Source organism: Artemia sp. Qi Xiang Cuo, chromosome 5 (genome assembly GCF_049724085.1).
Source record: "Artemia sp. Qi Xiang Cuo chromosome 5, ASM4972408v1, whole genome shotgun sequence".
Classification (NCBI taxonomy): Eukaryota; Metazoa; Arthropoda; class Branchiopoda; order Anostraca; family Artemiidae; genus Artemia; species Artemia sp. Qi Xiang Cuo.
Genome location: NC_142798.1, coordinates 46,703,732 through 46,728,403, shown reverse-complemented (window position 1 = coordinate 46,728,403; position 24,672 = coordinate 46,703,732). Strand labels below are relative to the sequence as shown.

Here is a 24,672-nt window from a genome sequence, read left to right as displayed (position 1 = left end):
CTGCCCATCATAGTTTTTCAGACTAAAAAGAGAGATGGAAGAAAACATAAATCTTTAATGAAACTCTGTCCTAGGCAACTTCGGTTCCGACTATGACAAGTTCGACAAGTTCCGTCACAACCGACTCAGAAATCCAAAGGAGACATTAATGCAATAATTTTCTGCCTTCAATCTAGATCCCTTTTCTTATCCCCGATAAAAAGGGGAAAAAGATTGTAGATACTTTTCGGACATACACTCTTTCTTTAATTTCTAGCCATTATGTAATAATGATTTTCCGCTCCTCTGCACCTTGGACATTTTTAATCTCCTATTAAAGCAAAACCGAGAAAGAAGATCTAATATCACATAGAAGGTTCTGAAAATTTTTTTGGGAAATGTACCTCTGTAATGAGGTATCATACCCTAGGCTCATACTTTACCTAGACTAATAGCTTTGAAAATATGACATTATCATAGCCCAAAGGAGCTTAGCTTAAAAGGAACAAACCTTTTCTAGAGGTCAACTTTATTTCTGACTTGGGGCGAGCAAGATGGGTGAAAGATTAGCTGGAATGGGTTCAGCCTAGCTCTAATATTCAAAACGCAACGTGGAATTATATAATCCTACCCTCTAAAACAAAAAAAAGCTCTTATTGTAAACTTTGTAGAAAGCTTCCTCGTCACTGTCCGTACTGCTTGCGCAAAAACCACCTACTAAGCGGTTCGTACTGTCTTATTTTTGAACCAAACTCTGTTAATTTGCAATTTTCTATCTTAAAATCTTAAGCAGCAATTATACGACCAAAACTTTTCTATTAAAGCGAAAATATTATAATGCAACCATGCAGAATAAAAAAGCTTGTGCTTCATATAATTACAGTCAGCTTTTGAAGTTCTGCAATGAGAAGACGAAAAAACAGAGGTCCTCAGCTCTTATAATCGAATTATAATAAGAATGATTATTAGAAGACAATAATGCTTGTATGAACCCAAACCAAAATAACAAGTCCTAAACTACGGTAAGGAAAAGAGTGAATCGAAGCTTTGAAAAATTACAATGCCTCCGATTACCATTTTTTAATAAGTCTTGAACATGTCATTCACTTCTCGTATATATGGAGAGTCAGCAGCTGCATGTGTTTTTTAGTTGCTGACAAGCAAACTATGGAATTTGCATTTCTAAATTCAGTAAGAACATACATATCTTTTTTCATTAGTACAAAATGACAGTTTTGGTACCAAAAAACACTTTTTTTCTTTTTTCTTACGTCATAATGGTCTTACATGGGTTTGCCAGACATTTCTGGAGTGTTTATCCAAGGTGGGAAATAGAAAATTTAATGTTTATTTTTTGTTGTCATAAATATTTCTCAACTTTCCCATTCTTCCCTTTATTCAAAAAACTCGCGCATTAAAGAGAGAGAGAGAGGGAGAGAGAAAAAGAGAGAGAGAGATTCATATTTTCACAGTCGGACATTTTTTTGCACCAGTAATGAATTTCCTTAAACCATAAATTGTTAAATGTCTTTATGGTCGAAATGAAACCCAAAACCAATAGCTAACGATGCAAAAATATCAGAAAAAGACACTAAAAAAGGAAGAAAATAAAAAAAAGGAACTCTAAGCTTACAACAGATTCTACTTCAACTGATTCAGCAGCCATGAATTTCTTCGCACCTACAGAGAACAACTCATTAATTTTTCTCTGCCTCAACGTATCATTTTTGTCAAGCATCTTTTTGTGAAGCCAATCGGGATGTCTGACTCTTGGCACAGGATTTGAAACACCCTGAAGTGCAGCTGGAATTGTGACAATTTTCATGATACAGCCCCCAAGTCTTTCAATGTAATAATTCCAATCTAAAACATCACGGATATCTGGGTCGTCTATACTGTTGTCTTTTAGCCATCTTCGGAGATAATGCCTTTTTACGCTAGGTTCAGACTGAAAAAAGAAGAACTGTTCATAGCACTACCCATAGATGACAAAGGTAAAACCCTTAAAGAGGAGAGAGCAGACAATGTTTCCTGCGTTGAGGGATTTTATTTATGTTTTAAGATGATTAATCTATCCCAAAATTCCAGAAAAAGAAGTTTTTTAAAGAAAAGTAAACTAACTAACTAACAACTCACAGCAGTACCAAGCCGTCTGAGGCCAACACAGCTACGCAAGCTCCTCCTCCATTCCAATCTATTCAATGCCTCCCTCTTTACACCCTCCCAGGAAGTTCTCATTAGCTTTACATCTTTCTTTATGACATCCTCCCACCCAAACCGCGGACGACCTGCTTTCCGTTTAGCCCTTGACGGTTGGCCGAAAAGGACAATCTTCGGCAATCTGTCATCCTTGAACCACATAACGTACCCTAGCCATCTCAGCCTTTCTCTCATTGTCAAACAGTTCGTGGTAACGAACTGTAAGTAAGGAGCGACCCGGCTCAATAGTAACCGAAACTCTAAAAAGCGGAATTTTGATACAAATAGATACATGAAAAGAATTTGATTTTTATGTTGATTTCAAATATATAAGGTTCATTAAGTTTAGTCTTATTCATCAAAAGTTACGAGCCTCAGAAAATTTGGCTTATTTTCAAAATAAGGGGAAAACACACCTTAAAAGTAATAAAATATCAATGAAAATCACATCATCAGATTCAGCGTATCAGAGAACCCTAATGTAGAAGTTTCAAGCTCCTATCTGCAAAAATGTGGAATTTTTTATTTTTTGCCAGAAGAAATATGACGGATGCGAGTTTATTTTTTTTTTTTTTCTTTTCTCCAGGGGTGATCGTGTCGATCCAGAAGTCCCAGAATATCGGGAGAGGGCTCATTCGAAGGGAAATTAAAAGTTCTAGTGCCCTTTTTAAGAAACCAAAAAAATTGGAGGGCAACTTGGCCCCCTCCCATGCTCATTTTTTCCCAAAGTCACCCAATCTAAATTTTGAGACACCCATTTTGCTCAGCATAGTCGAAAATCTAACAAATATGTCTTTGAGGATGACTTAATCCCCCACAGTCCCCGGTGGAAGAGCTGCAAGCTATGAACTTTGCTGATTGTTTACGTGTAGTTCTGGTTATTGGGAAGTATACAGACGATTTCAGGAGGAATTTTTTCGGTTGGGGGTCGGAGGAGTTTACGTGGGAGGATTTTTCCATGGAGGAAAGGACATTTCAATGAAGGGGGCGCCGGATCTCCCAGCATTATTTAAAAAACGATCAGAAATTAAATAAAAAAACAAGTTTTTTCAAGTGAAAGTAAGGAACAACATTAAAACTTAAAACAAATAGAAATTATTACGTATATGAGGGAGTTCGCCCCCTAGTCAATACCTCGCTCTTTAAGCTAATTTTTTTTTTTTACTTTCAGAGCTATCTATTCTAATTAAACGGCCTTTGTGATTCAGGAATTTGTGATTCGAACAAAATTAGAACTTTAGCGTAGAGCGAGGTATTGGCTCGGGGGCGAACCCCCTTATTTACGTAATCATTTCTGTTCGTTTTAATTTTTAATGTTGCACCTTACTTTCAGTTGAAAAAAATTTTTTTTGTTTTTTTTAATAGCCCTAGAAAGCGGGATTGAACCACACTTTTCATACAGCCTACTGTTTGAAATAACGTCAGTCAGCCGGGTCTCCAAAACAATTCGTGGGCAATTTCTCTGGAAAACATCTAGCAAATCTTCATCCGCTTTTCGGAGCGCCCATGCTTCAGAGCCATATTTGACCACTGTAATCACTGTAGCTTCCAATATTCTAATCTTGGTTTGCAGACTTATCTTCCTATTTTTCCAACCTTTTTTTAGCTGCGAAAAAAACGTCCTGAGCCTTGGCTATTCTACTTTTAACATCTTCACTACTCCCGCCGTCTTTATTAATAATACTACCAAGATAAGTGAAGCTGTTTACCTGATCAATATTCTCGTTACCCAGCGTCACCTTTTTCATCTTCACCTATTCCTAGCCTTAGTGACTAGTCTTCCTAAAATTAATTCTCAAATATATTCTAGCACCCTGAACTCGCAAAATCTCTAAAAGTTCATTCATTTTGCTAATACTGTCATCTAGGATGCTCAAATCATTAGCATAATCCAAGTCCAGGAGAGTTCTTCCTCCCCATTTCATTCCGTGATCTCCCATTGCCTTTTCTGAGCTCCTTAAGGCAAAGTCCATCAAAATGATCCATATAAAGGGTGATAGAACGCAACCCTGCTTAAGCTTAACTCCTGATTTAATACGAAACCAGCTGCTAATTTCATTTCCTACCTTTACCACAGCAGTGTTGTTCTCGTACATAGCACTAATCACCTTAACGTACTTGTACGGTATACCATACAAGGATAAGACCTTCGCTAAAGCTCTTCTATCAACGGAATCAAACGCTTGCTCATAATGTATAAAACTGAAGACGAAAGGGGTTTGATGACTCAGGCACTTCTCAATTATTAACCTAAGAGAAAAAACTTGGTCAATACATCCTCTACCTTTTCTAAAACCACTATGTTCTTCTCTCAACACTTTGTCTACAGCATCTCTCAGTCTAAAAAGTATCATATCACTAAGTAATTTGTTACCTACTGAGACCAGACTAATGCCTCGATAATTATCACACTCATTCTTATTACCTTTCTTATATAGTGGTTTAATTAAAGTTTTCCTACAATCACAAAGTACTTTCCCCTTTTCAAAAATCATATTCGTAATCTTCAATAACTTATTTCTAACCTCAGAGCCACCATATTTAAGAAACTCATTTACCACACTATCAGCATCTGGAGCCTTATTATTTTTTATTCCTTTTAATACTGTCGCTAATACTTCCCCGCAAAATAAATCTTGCTTAACATCCAAGGTATCACAAAATTTTTCATTTTCCTCTATATCTTTTGCCACAACTCTATCTCTGTTTAGCACGTTCACAAAATGTTCTGCCCATCTCTTTTTAACTCTTTCTTTATCAATAATTGTGGCTCCGTTCCTATCTTTAACTGGGAAAAGTCTGGATTGACTACTAAGTCTCAAATTATTAACATACCAGTACAATATTTTACTATTATGCCGTCCAGCTGCATCTTCCAGATCCTCGGCAATTTATCCATGCCCTCCAGGTCATACCTCCTTAGTTCATATTTTAACGTTTTCTCCACTTTCTTTACATACTGTTTGTTTTCATATTATCTATCGCTCTGATAATCCTTGTACAAGCCCCTTCTCCTCTCAATTAAACATAAAGCTTTTTTACTAATATTCCTAGCTGCGCTCCTAACTTTCTTCCCTAAGACACCGTCAGCAACTTTAAAAATTGCTTTCCTAAAATTATTCCACCCATCTTCCACGATTCATATTTTAAACTCTCCAAAATATTATTAAACTGTTCCTGGAAAGTTTCTCTCAAATTCTCGTCCTGGATTCTACGAACAGAACTTCCTGGGAGGTAGTTACCCTTCCGAAATTTCAGCTTTAAATTAACCCTAGACACTACTAGACAGTGATCTTTACTTTCAACATCAATAGCAGCACTCCTATATACCCTAGTATCTTATATTGATCCTGCCAGTCTTCGGTTTACAATAATATAATCAATAAGGTTTGCTGTCTTACCATCAGGTGAATAACAAGCTAACTTATGGGCCATTTTATGATCAAACACCGTATTGGTTTTAACTAGATGGTTATACCAACAAAATTGCATGAGTCTGTAGCCATTTCTGTTTTCTTTCCCTATACCAAATTTATTTAGGCTAGGATACCATCTATCCCCATTTCTACTGACCTGGGCGTTAATATAAACACTATATTTCCACATGAGACCCTGTCTATTTGTTCATATAACTGTAAGTAAAATTCATCTGAGTCACACGTATCTCTACCAGTCGATTCTACCAGTCGGGGCATATAGTACTATAACTGATACCCTGAACTTTTTAGTAATAAAATAATCGATTAGTGTTCTATTTTTAATACCTATCCGGCCTAAATAAGACTTAGCAGCTTCCTTATTCATTATTAGCCCTACTACCTGTCTCTGTACCCCCTCCTTCCTGCCTGAGTAAATAAATTCGATATCACCGAATTTCATCCTTCCTAACCCTGGGATATGAGTTTCTGAAACTCCTAATAAATCCAGTTTGAATCGTCTGAGTTCGTCAGTCACAATGTGGACACGATAGCTATTTTTTAACGTCGTAACATTCCAAGATCCTATTTTCATATTTTTAAATCATTGAAATTGTTTTGGCCTCAAGAAAAGCAATGATCCCAGATACCAGTGCAGGCCGGGGACCAAAACATCTTCCCAAGTCTATATCGAAGCGCTTAAACCGGCTTAGAAGTCCCTGGGACATCCAGTATGAACGGGGGCTTCCTAGGCCCATCTTGGTCACAACATAGTTTTCATCATTTGGCAATGCTCTTCTATCAACAAGAGTTGAAATCCTGCATAGACAATCTCAAACCTATTACCTCCGACTCATTATATATTCATGCCTACAAATATTATGAAACTAAGAGGAAACCCATAGTAGATAAATTAGCTAGGAAGAGGTTTTTCAGCCCGAAAATACCCACCAAAACAGAACAAGCCCAGAAGAATTATCCATTAATCAGAATCCCATGCGAACGCTGTGTCGTTTACTAGGCTATAATTTCCTCGAGGGGCGCCACTTCCCAAGTGAGAATATAGTTGACCGCAAGGTCCCCAGTCTTGGAGACTGGGCAGCCTACAGAGAGCTCCTATAGAGGGTGGCCGGTGTATTTTCGGCCCCGGGCGAGGGTGCTCCAGTTTATTATAGACCCCTAGGGACAAGGTCCCCCCTTGGGTTCGATTTCCAATCGAACGAGCCCCCTTCGAAGTTTATACGGCCATCCGTACCATATGAAGTGACTCAGGAAAAAAAAGAAGAAAAAATAAATAAATGGTAAAACATTGGAGCCTTATTGCCTTTAGTACAGACAACGCTATAGTGTTGCGGGTACCCAAAAGGGGTCGAGACAGGCCTTTGTAGAGGCCGTTGTCCATAGATCTTGATCTTACGCAATGTCGCAGTTGTACTCCTATAGAGGGTGGCCGGCGTTTACCCCTCCCCCCGCGGAAAATACCCCCCATGGAAAATAAGGATTTCCAAATTTGAGAATTTTATTTGAGTTTTATTTGTTTAGTTTCCGCAGGGGGGAAGGAATTTTGGTACTGTGTATTATACGGCACTTACTCAAGTTTACGCTGTGTAAAATTCGAGAACACACCGGTTTTTTCGTTAGTTCCTTCGTTACTTTAGAAAAAAATTTGGGCTATAGATTCGCACATTAGGGGGGGGGGGTGTAAAGTATAGTGGTTCTGCATGCAAAATGTGTTTGGTACAATTATTCTGAATATTAGATAGATAGATAGATAAGTGTATTTTAAAGCCAAATATACGGCCATGAACACAGTAAAATAACATAATGAAAGGCACAAATAACATAAACTTTGATCAGCGATCATCATAAAACACTTAAATGACACACTACATTAACCTAATAATAGTACTTAATGCTTAAAAAAATGGTCATTGAAAAAAAACACTTAACACTTGGAAAAAACACTTAAATGAAACATTACAATTATTTTATACTGGGACTTCTTTTTTTTCTTTTTTTTTTTTAGTAACAAAATTTCAAGATACCTCGCTACTCTTCTGTAATTTTTTAGTGATCATATACCTAGAAAGAATTGTTTTCTGACTTCAAACTGTCTAAATACTTTACCCCCCCCCCTTTAATGCAAATATATAGCCCAAATTATATATTTCCCATATATTCTGTCACTTGTCTTTGTCTTGTCTCACGCTAAGCTGAAAAAAACTAACGAAGAAACAGGTTTGTTCTCGAGTTTTACACAGTGTAAACCTGAGCGAGTGGCGCATAATACACAAGTAACAAAATTCCTTCTCCCTACGAAAATTAAAAAAATTAAAGTCAAACAAAATTCTCAAATTTGGAAAGCCTTATTTTCCACGGGGGTTATTTTCCGCGGAGGGGGGGGGGGTAAACGCCTAAAACCCCTACAGAGGATTCTCCCACGATGGTGTTCTGCATCACCATGCAATTCAAGCAATTACTGGGAGAAGGTTTTTAACTCACGGGACGTGTACATACACCGGTGGGCCCTGTTGAGTGTGCATTTGGGGGGCCCTCTTCCTCCTCCACCTGTATTTTCGGCTCCGGGCGAGGGTGCTCCAGTTTATTATAGACCCCTACGGACAAGGTCCCCTTTTGGGTTCGATTTCCAATCGAACGAGCCCCCTTCGATGTTTATACGGCCACCCGTACCATATGAAGTGTCTCAGGAAAAAAAAAAAAAAAATAAATAAATGGTAAAACATTGGAGCCTTATTGCCTTTAGTACAGACAACGCTATGGCGTTGCCTCTGACATAGGACTGTTGACCGACAGTAATGAAAACCTTGCTAACACTATTAGACCTAGCTAAGGCGGCCTTTTAATGAAAATCAGCTAGCCTTGAATAGAGATAATGGTTGATGGAAAATGAAAGAAACAGATAGAGGAGATGGTAATTAAACCAGTTAAACAGCTAAACAGCTATGTTGAACCAATTAAATTTTAAACAGCTATGCTTAACGGACATTAAGCTGCAGAAGAGAATTTCGGAGCAACACTGCTTTTGACAGTACATTAAGGTTCAGAACTGTGGGGGAGTGCGAAAGGAGTGAGTTTAGAAAGGATTCAGGGTAGACATTTTCTTACCTATGGAAAACAAATCCATACCCCTTTCCGATAGGGGTATGGAAATCAAATGCGGAGTAACAGGCTGAGAAATGAGTGAGAAAGTGAGAAAGGAGCAAGGTTCACAACCCTCAGGGCAAGGGTTTTAAGTTATGCCCTGGGAGCATATAAGAACGATGTCGGCACAATGTATTATTTATTATTTTGTTTTCCTTTAGACCAGGGAACTTCGTATTGAAGAAGTTGTCGTAGAAACTTCGAAAAGGGCTCATTCAATTGAAAATTGGAGTGGCTTGTGCCCTTTTTAATAGTCGAAAGTGACTGGAAGGCATCTAACACCCCTTGCACGCCCACCATTTCCCGAAACACATCCAATCAAAATTTTGAGATAGCCATTTTTTTCAGCGTAGTTGATTTCCAGATAGAAAATATGTTTTTGAGGAGGTCACTCCCCCACAACCCTCAGGGCAAGGGTTGTAAGTTATGCCCTGGGGCATAGTCAAAATTGATTGGAAGGCAACTAACACCCCTTCCACGCCCGCTATTTAACTAAACTCATCCAATCAGAATTTTGAGATAGCCTTTTTGTTCCGCGCAGTTTAAAGTTCAGGAAGTTATACCTTTGAGCGGGGCACTCCCCCACAGTCTTCAAGGCAACGGTTACAAGTTATTTCCTGGGGGCATATAAGTTTTTATTGAAATCTTTGTCGTAGAAACTTGAAAAATGGCTCATTCGATTGGAAATTCAAAGGCCTAGTGCTCTTTTTAATAGTCGAAAGTGATTTGAGGGCAACTAACCCCCCTCTCACGCCCCCGGTTCCCCAAACACATCCAATCAAAATGTTTAGGTTGACATTTTGTTCAGCGTAGTTGATTTACATATAGCAATTAGGTTTATGAGGAGGGCACCGCCGAGGACCTTCGGGGCCACGGTTGTAAGTTATGCCCTGGGGGCATATAAGGTTTTTTATAGAAAGCGTTGTCACAGAAACTTCAAAAAAGGCTCAGTGCTGGAAATTGGAGTGGCTAGTGCCCTTTTTAATAGTGGAAAGTGATTGGAGGGCAACTAACCCTCCTCTCACGCCCACCTTTTCCCCAAACACACCCAATCAAAATTTTAAGATGGCTATTTTTTTAACATATTTTAAAGTTCTGGAAATTACTCCTTTGGGGATGACAACCCCCCCCCCACAGCCCTCACGGCAAGGGTTGTCAGTTATGCCCTTTGGGCATATAAGGTTTTTATAGCACGCATTGTCGTAGAAACTTCAAAAATGGCTCATTTGATTGGAAATTGAAATGGCTAGTGCCCTTTTTAATAATCAAAAGTGATTGGAAGACAACTAACACCCCTTCCACGCCCACCATTTCCCCAAAAACATCCAATAAAAATTTTGAGATAGCCATTTTGTTCCACGCAGTTTAAAGTTCAGGAAATTATATCTTGATTAGAACACTCCCCCACAGTCTTCAGGGCAAGGATTATAAGTTATTCCCTGGGGGCATATAAGATTTCATTGAAATCTTTGTCGTAGAAACTTGAAATAGGGCTCATTCAATTGGAAATTCAAAATCCTAGTGCCCTTTTTAATAGTCTCGAAAGTGATTTGAGGGCAACTAACCTCCCTCTCACGCCCACCTTTTCCCCAGACACATCCAATCAAAATTTTTAGATAGCCATTTTATTCAACGTAGTTGAAAGTTTTGGGGATTATGTCTTTAAGGACGACTACCCCTCTACCCCCACAGCCCTCAGGGCAAGGGTAGTAAGTTGTGCCCTGAGGGCATATAAGGTTTTTATACAAAGCGACGTTGTAAAAACTTCAAAAAGGGCTCATTCGATTTGGAAATTGAAAGGGCTAGTTCCCTTTTAATAGTCGAAAGTGATTTAAGAGCAACTAACCCCCTTCTCACGCCCACGTTCTCTCCAAACACAGTCAATAAAAATTTTGAGATAGCCATTTTGTTCAACGTAGTCGAAAGTTCTGGAAATTAGGTATTTTAGGAAGATAACCCCATCAGAGCCCTCAGTGCAAGGGTTGTAAGTTATGCCCTGGGGGCAAGGTTTACATAGAATGTTTTTTTAGAAATTTCAAAAAGGGCTCATTGAATTGGAAATTGAAATTATCCTTTTTACTAGTCGAAATTGATTTGATAGTAATGAACCCCCCTCTCACGCCCACCATTTCTCCAAACATATTCAATCAAAGTTTAGGGATAGCCATTTTGTTCAACGTAGTTGAAAATTCTGGAAATTATGTATTTAAGGATGACAAACCCCCTAGAGCCCCCAGGTCAAAGGTTGAAAGGGCTGATACCCTTTTTAATAGTCGAAAGTGATTGGAGGGAAACTAATCCCCTCCCACGCCCACCCTCCCACGCCCACCCTCCCATTTGCCTTTATGTTTAAAAACTAAATGTTGCCATAAGATTAAATCAAAATGCACTGTGTTAATGCTAATTCCCAATAAGGTATCTAAGTAGTATCCCAAGAACGACTGAGGGCATTGTGTTCAAACTTTCGGGGCTACTTCTGCTCTTAAAATTTAACCAAATCAAAATAGCTATAATCAAAATAGTTGGGATCAAAACCCCTATGCCATCCCAGGGCCAGATCATAATATGTACTTTACTGAAAAAAATATAAATTCTTTTAATTTTATAACTCTAATAAATCAAACAAAATTTACATTTTGACCACTAAACATTAGTGTTTGTATATTAAACTGACAATACCCATTCATTTGTATTTTTTTTCAGTAAATTGCAAATTATGTTCTGGCCTTGGGAAGGCATAGGGGTTTTGAGCCCAATTTATGTTAATTTCTACTCTTTTTGAGCTTGACTCGATTATTTATCGTAATTGCTATTCGTTTTTGATTTCAGTTATTTATCGATGCTGATTTGTGGTAGTTTCTAGCTTGGTAGATTATTTGATTTGATTTTTGTTCATTCTCGGTTTAATTGAGTTCTTTACTTTTCTTAGAAAAACTTATTTTGTGGCAAAAGTTTTATTAATTAATTATCACATAAGTGATCATTCTGTCCCGGTGGTGATTATGAAACAGCCAGGTGAAGGGGATATGGGAACATATTGGACAAATCAACTTCTTTCTTCTTCGATTTAGACGTAGAAATCCTTAAAAAAAGATAGACATTCAGGATTAGGCCTAATTGATAGGTTTTAGGAAGAATAGGAATAAAAGACAATGGAGAATGGTTAAGTTTTTGGAGAGAATTACGTCTTTATCTGAATATGAATTAGTTAAGTTAGTGTTTAGAGAAATGGTACAAGATGATAATGGAAAGACCTTTGGCTTAAACAAATGAGCAAAATATTAAATACTAGTGACATGTCAGGAGTTTGGGATTTGGGCATATGCACAAAAGGAGGAATAAGGTCAGAGATAAGGTACAGATAGTACAGCTTAAGCAGGAGATACAACCATGGCTGACAATTTAGATCATGACAGCATTTCTCGTTGTATACGATGAGATCAAGCAGGCATGAAAAGACAAATATTAACTTAACGTAGGGCTTATCTTCACAGGGAGGATACAAGGTTGGTCATTTAAATAAGGGGTAATTCTATACAATTTGGGGGAAAATTTAAGTATTCGGGGAGATTTAGAACACGAAGTTGTCCATAACACTTTATGCACAACTGTAAGGATTTGGAGGATTTGAAGGAGAGTATTTTCGGGATTGGATAGAGGGGAGGAATGGAGGATGGTTTAAATTTTGAGGAGTAATTGCCAGCTGGATATTAGGACTGTAGCCAAGTTTGTCCATGTGGCGAAGCATCACAGATGATAAGGGACAATGACTTTTCGCTTGGTCATAGATGGATGACTAAAATGCATTTTTTTTTAGTAATCTATTCTTGTTTTATATTCAGTCAGTCAGATGAGTACCTTAAAATATCGTTAGACAATACCTCTCCAAAACGTCTAGAATATCTTCCTCGACTTCCGAAGCACCCGCGTTTCAGAATAATATTTGACCAATATCATTACCGTGGCCTCTAGCATTTAAACACTTATCGTCCTATACTTCCAAACTTTTTCATTGGCTACAGGTTCCCTCATGGAAAAATATACAAGCTTTCCATTTTTACAAGAGCAATTTTTATGCTGCATTCTTTATACAAAATCTTATTTATTATAAGCTAGATTAACTAGAACATTAAATCGATAAGATAGATATCGATGAACAATACCTGAAAGATAGCGAGTGGTATAGCTCTTTCTGTAACAGGAGCTCCATCAGGTTTTCTGGAGATGACAAATCGACAACTAAGCCCAGCATCTTTTACCATTTGGTCACCAAGAAATTCTGCGAGACGTTTGGCAGTACTTATTGAAGTTGACTTTTGTTCACCATAGTCTTCCAACTTCCGAGACATTGACCTAAGAAAAAAAATAATAAGGAATCGCAAAGAAAGAAAAATATCCGAAAACAAAGCAATTTATAATAAGTAACCTGCTCAACTCTAGGAAAAATGGTAAAATAAAGGCAAATGGAAATAAAAAACAAGGAAGATTTTCAAACTAATATAAGTATGTGACTCTTTAAGCAACTGGTACTCCACCGCATAAACATCTTTTCTTGCCTTTTGTGTATTTAAAAGCTTCTGGGTTCCGTACTACCAGCAATAAACTAAATTCACCGACAATTAGGAAAAATCAGAAGAAAAATCCCTTAAACGTCATATCTACTCTTTCATTTCGTCTTTATGTTTTTGAAATCTAGAGTAATATCTGTTACACTAGATAGCATTTAAGCCAAAAATCACTAGATGATATGTAGTTGTATATTGCGTTTATGCACTCTGTGTCTTCGCTTAAAGACTCACGAGTATTGCTCTATCAGTAAATATGGCGTTCAACCTGGTTTTTCCTCTGGAGATTCTATTCACAGCCGAGTCGGTTTTTAATTTCACTCTAAGAGAAAATGTGAGCTTATCCTATAATATATTTATTAAAACCATCCATCATTTAATTTCTTTCATCATTATGCTCAATTTTATCCTTAAGGTGTGTCAGCATTTTTTTTTATCCCAAGTTATGGTTTGCTCACAATTTGGGTTGTTTAGTATTGGGTTGACTATTAGTCTGTTAGCGTATCGTGACGGTCGTATTCAGATTGTTTCTGAAATATTATAATTTTTGATTTTTTGTATCGATAAGAAGGTTTCTTGCAACTCTGCTTCGATTCCTATGATCCAAATGGAATCACTTGTGTGCAGGCAACATGAATTCCTCGTTTTTCAACCTCTTTAGCGAAGAAATTGGCAAAAGACTTCTTCGAATTTTCCAAAACTTGATTCAGATCCTTGTAAAGCATCAACTCTCGATTAAATATATCCCACGTTGACAATTTGTGATCTTTAACTGTTACAACTGATCTGAAAGGGATCCCACCTTGCATATCGAACCAGGAACCAATTTAACTTCTGAGGAGGGGGGAAGGAAGAAAGAGGGAGCCACCAATTCTTATTATCAAGACATCGTCCTGAAGGGAACATGAAAAGCCGACCAGGCTCACTGGGAAGCAGAATCTAGCATCCTAGTTGTGTTTTCTGAGTATCCGGACACAGCCTGATCTCTGCGAAGAGGAGAACTCAAATTCAGTTTTCAAGAAAATGATGGTTAGAATCCCTTCTCACCAGTATAATTATAGGTGGGCATAAGAGATTTGTTCAACTAAACCTAGTCAAGAAGACATGGGAGACAGCACGAAACCGTTAACCGACCCCTGGAGAAGTAGGCGATAAGTAATCAATCTTCACTGAATGAGCTTTGGCCTTTTTCTCAAGATCAATCGAATTTGAGGTCAGCCATTACTGTCAACTTATTGGGTTGTAGGAGTTGAAGGATTTCCCTAGCTTTCCTTAAGCAATTGGCAAAATATCAATGCCCTGCATCTCATATTTTGAAGTTTTACATATCATTTATTCGCCCAACTCTCGAATATACTTGCCCTCTATGGCACTTCTCGTGGCTTTAAATGCCCCCTATGGCACTTTCCCTCTATGGATTTAAAAATAATCGCACGGGAAGGGAAGTTGCCTTACTCCTACTTCTCACAAAAGTTTAAAATCAAAACCATAGAAAATAGACGACATGATATGTACCTCCGTTTTGATGATTACGCGAGAGCCAACATCCGATATAAAAACCTTTTTCCTCCTTCCCATAATCCTGAGCATAGGTCTCTCCCAACAGAGGCAAAGAATTTCATCCCCATTCTAAAACCTGTAAAGGCTAAAACAAAAAGATATTTAGACAGCTTTATGCCAACCTTCACTCAAATCCTCAACCCCTCCAATACCTCTTAATGAATCCTTTTTTATATTCTTTTGAAACTCTTGTTAACTTTTATATCCCGTTTTATGACTAAATTTTTACCTTTAATGTATGACCTGTTTGACATTATTTTAGCCACTTTAATATTTTTCTTAATGGTTTAATTTTTATTTGTCTATATTTTGTCTGTTCATATTTCTTAATGTTTTGGTGTCTCTGGTCCGAATTTCATTGATGTGCTTGTGATTGTTGTTTTTCACTTCTTTTTTTTTGTGTGTGTGAAACAAAATAACATGCAGTGATTTATCGCTTGTGAAAAGTTTTAAAAATAAAGCCTTATTCTATTCTAAACCTAAGTCTAAGCAACTAAGCTGCAAAAGAAAAGCGACGGAAAAGGTATTTAGGCTGGTGAAAGTATGACTTCAAATCCGTAAGCCAAGCGTTATATGGACGGTCCTTAACCGCAGGAAATCGTCCAGGACCAAGGAACACATAATGAAAACAGAATATTCATGTATACAAGACTCCGTTAAGCAGCCTAGGTATCCATTTTATCGTTTCCTGGTAAAAACTAAATTATTTCTGGGGTTAATAGTACCATGGAAAACCTGAAACAGAACATGCGATTTAGTTACATGAGTTATTCGGTAACTGTGACCCATGAGCTAAAACTGCTCCAAATCTTCCCCGGAACTTACATGAGAGTTCTAGGTTCAAACGCAATTTTACACAAAATATACATAAAACCTACGTATATTTATAGTATCAACCAAAAAAAACTTTAAATATATTAGAAGTTTTTATATTTTTTTACTACAATTAACATATAATCACAATATATACTATTAATGGGTTCAATGACGAAATATTTATTTTTACTTCATGATCTTATCATTTGTATGCTATATGGCATGATTATTTCTTAAGTTTAGAATGAATATCAAGTTAAATAAACTAAAATTACGACTGTACCGAAAATTAGGTTTATTAACTTAAATTTTAGATTCCCTTATGAGTTGGGTCAATTCGTTATTTAAGACAACGAAATAACATATTTCTTATGAGACTTTTGAACGTATAATGCAATTATCGGTTGAAATTCGTGATTTTGCCTCTTTACTTAAGATTTTCTTCTTATGGTAAAAAGGAATAAAGTACCCCATTTCTACTCTAGTCAGTTAAAATGCTTTATAAGGCGAAACTAGCAATTACTCTATGCATTTGTTAAACAAATGTTATGACTGTGTTGGTATTTTCTAGTATAATTGGTTTTATCCGAACATCTAAACACAAAAGAAGAAAGGATAACAACAAAGAAGAAAAAGCGAACAGGAAATATCTTGAATTTTAACAGATATTAATAAATATCTCCACAAAACTTCGAAATTAACCTTTTAACAAGCATAGCCGATGAAATGATAAGCATTAAATACTCGTAAATAATCTGAAGAAAAAGAAAGATTTATTGGCTTTAAAAAAAGAGATAAAAGGAAAAAAGGAGGTGTTAACATGAAATATATTTATACAACTTTTATAAGTATTTTATAAACTTTGGTGGTGAGACATACAGATTAAACAACATAATTCTAATTAGTTATATTCCGATTATTATTGAGCGAACATTGAGTAAAAAGTCAATTCTAACATTCCACTTTTCTCGTCAAATATTCACTTCTAAAGCAGAGTAACTACGAAAACCGTATTTTCATAGAAACAAAAATTAAATATAGAATAAAAAATAAACAAACACAGCTACTTCGTTAATGGTTATCAATAAGTAACATGGCCACTACATATTATTGAAGGAAAAATAAAGAAAGAAAACAGAATGCTAATGAATGAAGGCACCTGTTTTCAGAGATAAGCTCGAATAGTTCGCAATCAGGCATATTGGCGGCACGACTATAAAGAACATCCAACCAATAATCCGCAACTTTGGCAACAGCACCATAGCACGTTTCTAACGAATCACCTTTCAAAAAGGCTTCAAAAACTGATGACTGAAAAATTTTAATTAACTGAAGCTCTCCACGTCGCTTCACTTCAAACCTAAAATGAAAAAAAAAAAAAAAAAAAAAAAAAAAAAACAAAAACAACATAAGGATTCATTTAATTATATTAGTATTAATTGGTAACGTTTTTTAATGGTCTACAGAGGTAGAATATATTTCAGTATCCCTGTACTCCAATCCTAAAAACCACCTCCTCAGCAGAATGAAAAAAACTACGACCTAAAGGTGGATATTTGTCTTTTGTTCCGCCCCTTCCAGCAAGTATTGTTGTTGTACGAGCAATGTGCTAACTAGTACTTTTTAACTAGTGCACTCCTTAATAGTACATTTGGCACGAAATATTCTGTATTAGAAGACCAAATTCGAGTATTTGGACAGTTTGAAGTCAGAAAACAATTCTTTCTAGGTATGGCGACAAAAAAATTACAGAAGAATAGCGAAGTATCTGGAAATTGTGAAACAACATCAAACTGTATAATACAACGTGGATATTTGTCGTTTGCATTGTTGTTGTACGAGCAATGTGCTAACTAGTACTTTTTAACTCGTGCACTCCTTAATAGTATATTTGGCACGAAATTTTCTGTATTAGAAGACTGCTCAGCAATCTACGATTCAAATCAGATGAATAAAAAAAATGATTTGAGTGAGGCCAAAATGAAAAAAAAAAAAAAAATTCAAAGCACCATTCTATAAACTTCGTAAAATTCCTAAGAACTGCATAAGACCATCACTGATTGGATAGAATCTTAAACAAGGTTAGTATCATCATCCAATTCTCTATTCTATTTCTCTCTTTTTGAGGATTGTAGTCTCGAAGCCCATTTCAAAACAATTCAAAGATGCCTTTCTGGGGATTACTTCTGCAAGAAGTATTTTCCACATGCTAACATATCAAAGGCTACTGTTATTGACAAAGTAATAGCTTTCAGTAGAGGAAAAGAAACAATACATTAAGAATGATAGTCAAAGCAGTAGCAAGATGAACCAAACACAACAAAATCATCACTTCTTCAAAAATAGAAAACAAAAAACAGACAAAGAATTAAAAGAAAAAGCATATAGATAATTACCCCTTGAGTTCAGCTAGACTTCCATCAAAATTGAAAACAGCATACCGCTTCTTCAGCTTTTTTCCTTCTTCTTTAGAAGCTGGAAGAATCATAGCCAAATAAGGACCGTCCACTTCAAAAAAGATGGAATTCTCAGCACGCGTTTCGTACACCAAGTTCTCAGGATCAACCAACTTATGGTACTGGTTATTAGTGTAGTGGTCTTTCACCTACATGTAGTAAATAAAACGATAGACAACATGAGGGCACTATATTCGTTAACTCGATGGGTAATTGAAATAATCGATATTTTGGATACAAGTATCTGATTTGGAGAGAGACATTTTTAATAAGAACAGAAAACAAGACTTATTTTCATTAATAAAGATAACTTGGTCCAATACTAATATAAGCACAGTTCTCTACACGGAAAGGAGTAGCATCAATTCGATTATTAATTTATGTTCCAAGTCCCAGTATGAACATAATGTTCTTACGTACATTCACAACGAAGAAGGAAACGAGTGTATCATGACAAAAAGCGAGAATCCATATTTGTATTTATGAAAATAATCTCATATCTTCTAAAACTGAAATAGGGCTATTTCTTTTTTATTCTTTTTTAAGTCAAATCTGTTACGTCGAAGCTCAGATCGAAATATTTCTTATATACATGTGTGTAGTTTTTTCTTTGACATACGAAAAAAAAACAAAAAAAAACTCTCCAACATTAGGAAGAAAAAATAATGGCGTCACACAAAGATTGGTCATTCTACATTATTATGTGTACTGCGTCAGTAGGTGCCCAAACAAGGGGATCACGCATTTTCAAATCCCCAGCGATAATCATTCTTACGAATGTTTCTTACGAATGTACTCTTACATTCTTACGCCCGATTTATGTTGTTTGGGCAGCAGGAATTTTGATAGCAATCTTTGGTTGGCTTCGTTGACAAAGTATTGGAGGTGCAACATTTTTTTTTACTATAAACTAATAGCTGCAGTTGCTATCCCCTCGAGACACTAAAATCGGCAAGAAAAATGCTCTTGTTTATAAAAGTGACGTGTTCCTTAAAGACGGTCTCATAATGCTCTGGTTCTACTTGAAACTAAATCTATTCTCATTTTCTTGACATCAATCACTGCTTTTATATTTAAAATGAACCAGGATATAAGCTAACTCTGTATCACTTGGACAAAAACATATATCCGACCCAATCTATGTTTAAAAATACAGCATGTACAAGATTAAGCTACGTTACTTTGCCTCAAAACAGAACATTTATTATTTGTTTCTGATAGATTTGGTAGCACGAGAATTTTAATTTTATGTCAATCACCGACTGATTTCACATAAAACTTCGTTAATAGATTCAAACAACATCATTTCATAGCCCTGTTATTTGTAGTCGTAATCACTTACAAAAAGACATATTTCCCTATCCTAAAATGTGTCAGAAACGAAAAAAAGGTAGACCAATTAGCATGACGATACAACCGCTCACTCCTGACAATGAACATGCTTAATAATTTTAGCTTAAAAGCCACTCTGTGATAAAGGATCAATTTCGGAGCGATAAGACTTCAAAGCCTGATCACGTCTATAGTGTAAAGGTAAACGGCATAAAATATCTGGATTAACATCTCCTTGGTTGAAGTGTCTGCCTACCAAACTTCAAGTGAAATTAGACGCTTTACTGCGGAAGGCAGGTGGGTTCAGAAGTAGTGTATACCTCTAAATCCACAGCCTCTGTCCCAAATTACTTGCACCACAATTTCCACTCGTACCTGTGCATTCTCGTGCAAAAGTCAGGAATGGGGAGCATGCATCTGGAAATATTTTTTATCACGTCCCTTTGGCTCAAGCTACTCGCCGCACGAATTTCGAGCCATTCAAGAAAAACAAGCCTGCTTACATGTATGCTGAAACGTTGGTGGTGGAAGTGGTGTTAGAAGAGCCAACAACCAAATTTGTTTCTCTGATTAAATTGATTTATGATTAATACGTACATCATTCAAATTCTCTCTTAGCAAAGAGAGAAACGTTGATGTTTAGGATGTAAGACTAATAATTTTCCTCTGACTCAATCCAAAACTTAGGAGGTTAAAGGATAAACTCAACCAAAATCACAAACTGAAATGGGTTTCTATGAATACATGGCAGTACTTTAAGGTCCAATGGAAAATTCTCTTTTTCGGATGTCTAATTTTTTTTTATATTTATTATTCGAAGGAAATATTCTGGCCATAGGACCAGCGGGCAATCATATATCATCAGCACTTTTAGACTTCAGTATGGCTTCAAATTCATGATTGCTTGCTTGCCTGATTCAACAGAGCTTTCTACTCGAAAGCATAAGCATAGCTCAACGAAAAAAAGCTTAGCGGAACAGATTCAAGCATACTGTTAAATAGCATAAACTATGAAACTCAACTTCAGCCTACACACTCTAGGCTCTGGATCAAAGTCAAGGGAAAGCCATCATTTTTGGCCGCAGGTAAAAGTTATATGCAGCTTTCCGAAATGTGTTGTCCTATCCATCAATTCGGCCTGAAATCTGCATTTTCCGTAAAAGCTGTAAAGATTAGACCCTTGTCATAATGTCACAATAAGCTGAAACTGGCGGCATGGAAAAAAGGAAAAGAAAGTAAAAACATTGCTCCCACAAAACAACGAGAGTAATCACACTGTATCTTCTACTTTACAATTTCATTTGTTTTTTAAGTTACTGCAGAAAATTTGCGGGCCTTCCGATTTCTGCTCGACTACTTATTTGCGAATAAGACTACAAAAGAACAGGATTGCTGGTCACCATGGAATTAAATTCCTCACATTTCAGCTTCAGCATACAATGTATTTAAAGTCCCGCACTTGCTTACTCTTTCGCCATTTTGGCGCTGTATGTAAGTATGTTACAAATATGTTACTTAGAGAAATTTGATGCTACTTAGAGAAAGAAAAAGTATGAAAAGCGGCAAAAGACCGATAGAACTTTCCTGAATGTCCTTTGACAGCCTCGTCACGTCATTTGCGAGCCTCATACTTTCTCACATTATTTAAACATTCCCCCTAAATTTTGTTTTATTTCGTTGCAGTCACTTTTTTCTTATTTCTTTTTTCAGTTTGACATCCTCCCCAACTTTTTGTGAAGTGAGGCATGTCTATTTTATGTGTTAAATAAAAAACTTGAAAGTTTTGTAAAAGAAAAACTGTACATATCAAATAAGGAAAAAAATGGAACTTATTTAGCCACTTTACGTGTCATGAAAGCAGGAAGAAATAGGATACTCTGCGGTCAGGGGAAAATCTCCGGTACTTTATTGGGGGGGGGGGGGGGGCAATAGGGGTCCATATCCGGATAGTCAAGGGGCATGGGATATATAATTTTTTTCTCAACATTATTGGGGGGTGGGGGGTAATCCACCCCCCCCCCTTTCCCTCAAACGAAGCCCCTGTTTGCGTTTCTTTTTTTAAGAGGCTGTTCATTTTTACCGACCGAAATAAAGATTTTTAATATGATTTCGTTTGGAATTACGCGAAATAAAGAATTACGTGAAAATCACTGAGCTGCAGCCAAGTTGAGCTAAAAAAAAAAAAAAATCTCCAGATTATAAGAGTGAAATAGCAAGTTCAAATACAAAAATTCATTAGCAACAAAAATAGAAAAAAAAACGAAAGCATCAAATAAAAATAGCATATAAAGGTTAAAACACATAAGATGTAATAAGGATTTCGTGAGAATCTTTAAACTTTTTATCATCTAAAACACACTCCAAGCCTTGTTAATGTTTCATATCCACTGCAACAAGTTTAAATAAGACAATCCATACTGTACAACAAAGAATTTGCTTTTAGAATGAACATGCAACAGTCGGTTATTTCAACTTAGCCTAAAAAAGGATGGCATTATCGCTTTACAATAAGATTGTCCTTCTTCTAAAACTGAATAAATATACAAATAAAAAATTTAAAGTTCCTATGGCCTCATACTGGCGCCAGGGTGGACCTTCCACGAGTTTGCCTAACCAAAACCATGACTGCAAACAGCGCTGCAGGGTAACCTTAAGGAGTGAAGCCCTTCGAGGAGATTTTAGCCTAGCAAACGACACAGCATTTGCATTGAATTCTGATTGATGAATGGATGACAGATTGCCTACTATCGTCCTTGTCATCCAACCATCTAGTGCCAAACGAAAACAGGTCGTCCTCGAATGGGCTGGGAGGAGGTCTTAAGGATAATTTAAAGGAAACTAGAACTTCCTGGGAAGGTGTAAAGAGGGAGGCTTCGAATAGATTGGGATGGAGGAGTGAGTTATTGTTAGTAGCAGTATTAGTCTTAGTAGCAGTTGTTAAAAAAAGAAGACTTACAAGAATATTTAGCATAGCTCCTGGATAAGAAATGGTTATCTTTGACTTTTTTGGATTTGATGTTTTGATGACATAGTTTTCTGGAAAAGATGCAGGAAGGATACACCAAATACCATCCGTATCCAGTTCCAAGGGTCTACCGATTTGCTCAACTAATTCTCTTGCCTTACGAATAATAGAGGCTCCGGTGTAACATACAATTCCAGCCATTTCCATGCTATGCCAGCGAGCCCTGAAAGAAAAACATAATTTACCAGACGAGCTTGACTTAGAAAATATTGGAACTCCAACAAAGAGAAAAAAGATAAAGACAACAAATCGAAATTTAACAACTAAGCAATATGAAAAAAAAGCTAAACCACGTGAAAATTAGTCTCAAGACTTTAGTTGTAAAGTAGATCCTATAACCATTCTTACGGTTCCAAAATCTCGTAGACTATGTTTAACAATGTAAAAAGATGGTAAGCTGTTCTTAATCAAACTTGGATAATCAGTGAGGTTATTTACTTTTTAAGAAGTATTAGCTTGTTGCACGAAATTATTTTTGAAGATTGAGCTTATCCTAGTATGTTCCTCCACACTTAAATAGGTCCTATTTTAGAACATTCTCTCTCTTCATCTTCAATTCACTTAAATATAAGGGAATGTCAGTGCTAATCTTTCAAGTAATTGTTAGAAAATCAATAATCCCTAGTTACTATACTGCATTTTTGAAGTCAAAACCTTGAATGGCTAGAAAGTGCTGGGTATTAAATAAAAATGACAAGTCATAACGCCGGCCGAACACAATAAAATTGATATTAGCTATATATATGTATAATAACACAAATTCTTTCAATCCCCACCCTTCAAAATAGTCAAATTCTGGCCTTTTCAAAATAATTTCTAAACACCAGTACCAAATTAGTTATTAAGATAAAAGTCATACAAATCCTGAGATTAGGAGGGCCCAGGCTCAAATCCCCTTACGCATGGTGGCAAGAAGAGGTGATATCATATTTGTAATAACCTCACTAAATATAGTTAAATAAGTCTTTAAGTTTCAGGCACCAGAGCAAAAGAGAACTTTTTTCGGCTGCTATTCAATTTGAAACCTACCATTTTGCAGACTAAGACTAAAATAAGTAATAAAAGATGAGGGACATCAATAGCATCGGATCTTTAGACATTTGAAAAAAAAAATTGTCGGACTAGGATATCATACAAGAAGAAAAGTAGAGTAATTTGGTTGTAACTAGAATGTATGTGCTTAATACTAGACAAACATACCTAAAATATGTATTTTGCTAAAATTATAGTGTTATATAATTTATATTGCAATCACTTCGTTTCATTCAGAGGGTATGGGTGGGGGAGGGGTGTGCGTGTGGAAAATTACTAATTTATGTATCTAGAGTCCCCAGATGGCATAGAGCCTATTCTAGATTTATTTTTACTCAACGTGGTTCAGAGCCCTTTCAAGCTTTCATGTTCGTACAAAATACGATTATGAGATGCTTGTTTTTTTTTGTTTTTTTTTAATTAACAAGTATTTTGGGAATCTCGGTTAAGATGCAACTATTTTCTTTATTAATCTTTAACCTGCAGCAGTAGCAAATATATTTTGAAGCCCAAACAGATCTAATATAAAATTCTCATATTGCTGAAAAATTGCGTTTGAACACATGTTTTATGACCACTTGAATCTTTTGTTCATTTGTTCTTTCAAACTGGCTTCAGTTTACTTCAGGCAATAGAAGTTCTTATTCAAGTTGGCTTCAGGCAAAAGCAACTTAGTAAAAGAATTATCGTACGACCCACAACTAAGTATTGGGCATATTCATTCCAAGAATATCACCCCTAGACCTATTTTTCTGAGCTTCATATTGAATTTTAATAGCATAACGCCAAATAGTAATTGTAGAAAAGAAGTTCATCTTAACGGGCAGTCACTATTATTTGAATCTCATCCTGATTCCTACTTTGACCTGAAAAACTTCAAACATTCTGTATTACTCTCTGGAAATAAGCTTCGCCTTTTTTATTGTTTCAAAGAGGTATATCGGAAGAAAAAAAAAAAAAAAAAAAAAAAAAAAAAAAAAAAAATCATGATTAGATGGTAAATACCTCCGATTAGGTAATACTGCATTTATTATTGAGGTGTTCTGAAGTAAACAAATAAGCAATCTTCTATAATTCATCTAGTTGCAGAAGCATCAGTATTAAAATTTTTACTAATTTCCGTGTGTATC

At 36.3% G+C, this 24,672-nt stretch overlaps 2 protein-coding genes across 2 annotated transcripts in view; both read right to left on the bottom strand.

Moving 5' to 3' along the window:
- The window catches only part of Git (ARF GTPase-activating protein GIT1), a 497,129-nt gene that overhangs the window by 215,659 nt on the left and 256,798 nt on the right, over positions 1–24,672 (bottom strand). The gene's annotated exons all lie outside the window — the stretch shown is intronic.
- Positions 1–24,672, bottom strand: part of PolE1 (DNA polymerase epsilon catalytic subunit 1) — a 129,240-nt gene that overhangs the window by 43,496 nt on the left and 61,072 nt on the right. The window contains exons 10-14 of the mRNA XM_089089651.1: positions 22,442–22,673; positions 18,094–18,302; positions 16,857–17,057; positions 12,920–13,109; positions 1,613–1,927 (exon numbers count right to left, since the gene is read on the bottom strand). Of these exons, the coding sequence (XP_088945777.1) occupies positions 1,613–1,927; positions 12,920–13,109; positions 16,857–17,057; positions 18,094–18,302; positions 22,442–22,673 (1,147 nt within the window). The remainder of the gene's footprint in view (positions 1–1,612; positions 1,928–12,919; positions 13,110–16,856; positions 17,058–18,093; positions 18,303–22,441; positions 22,674–24,672) is intronic.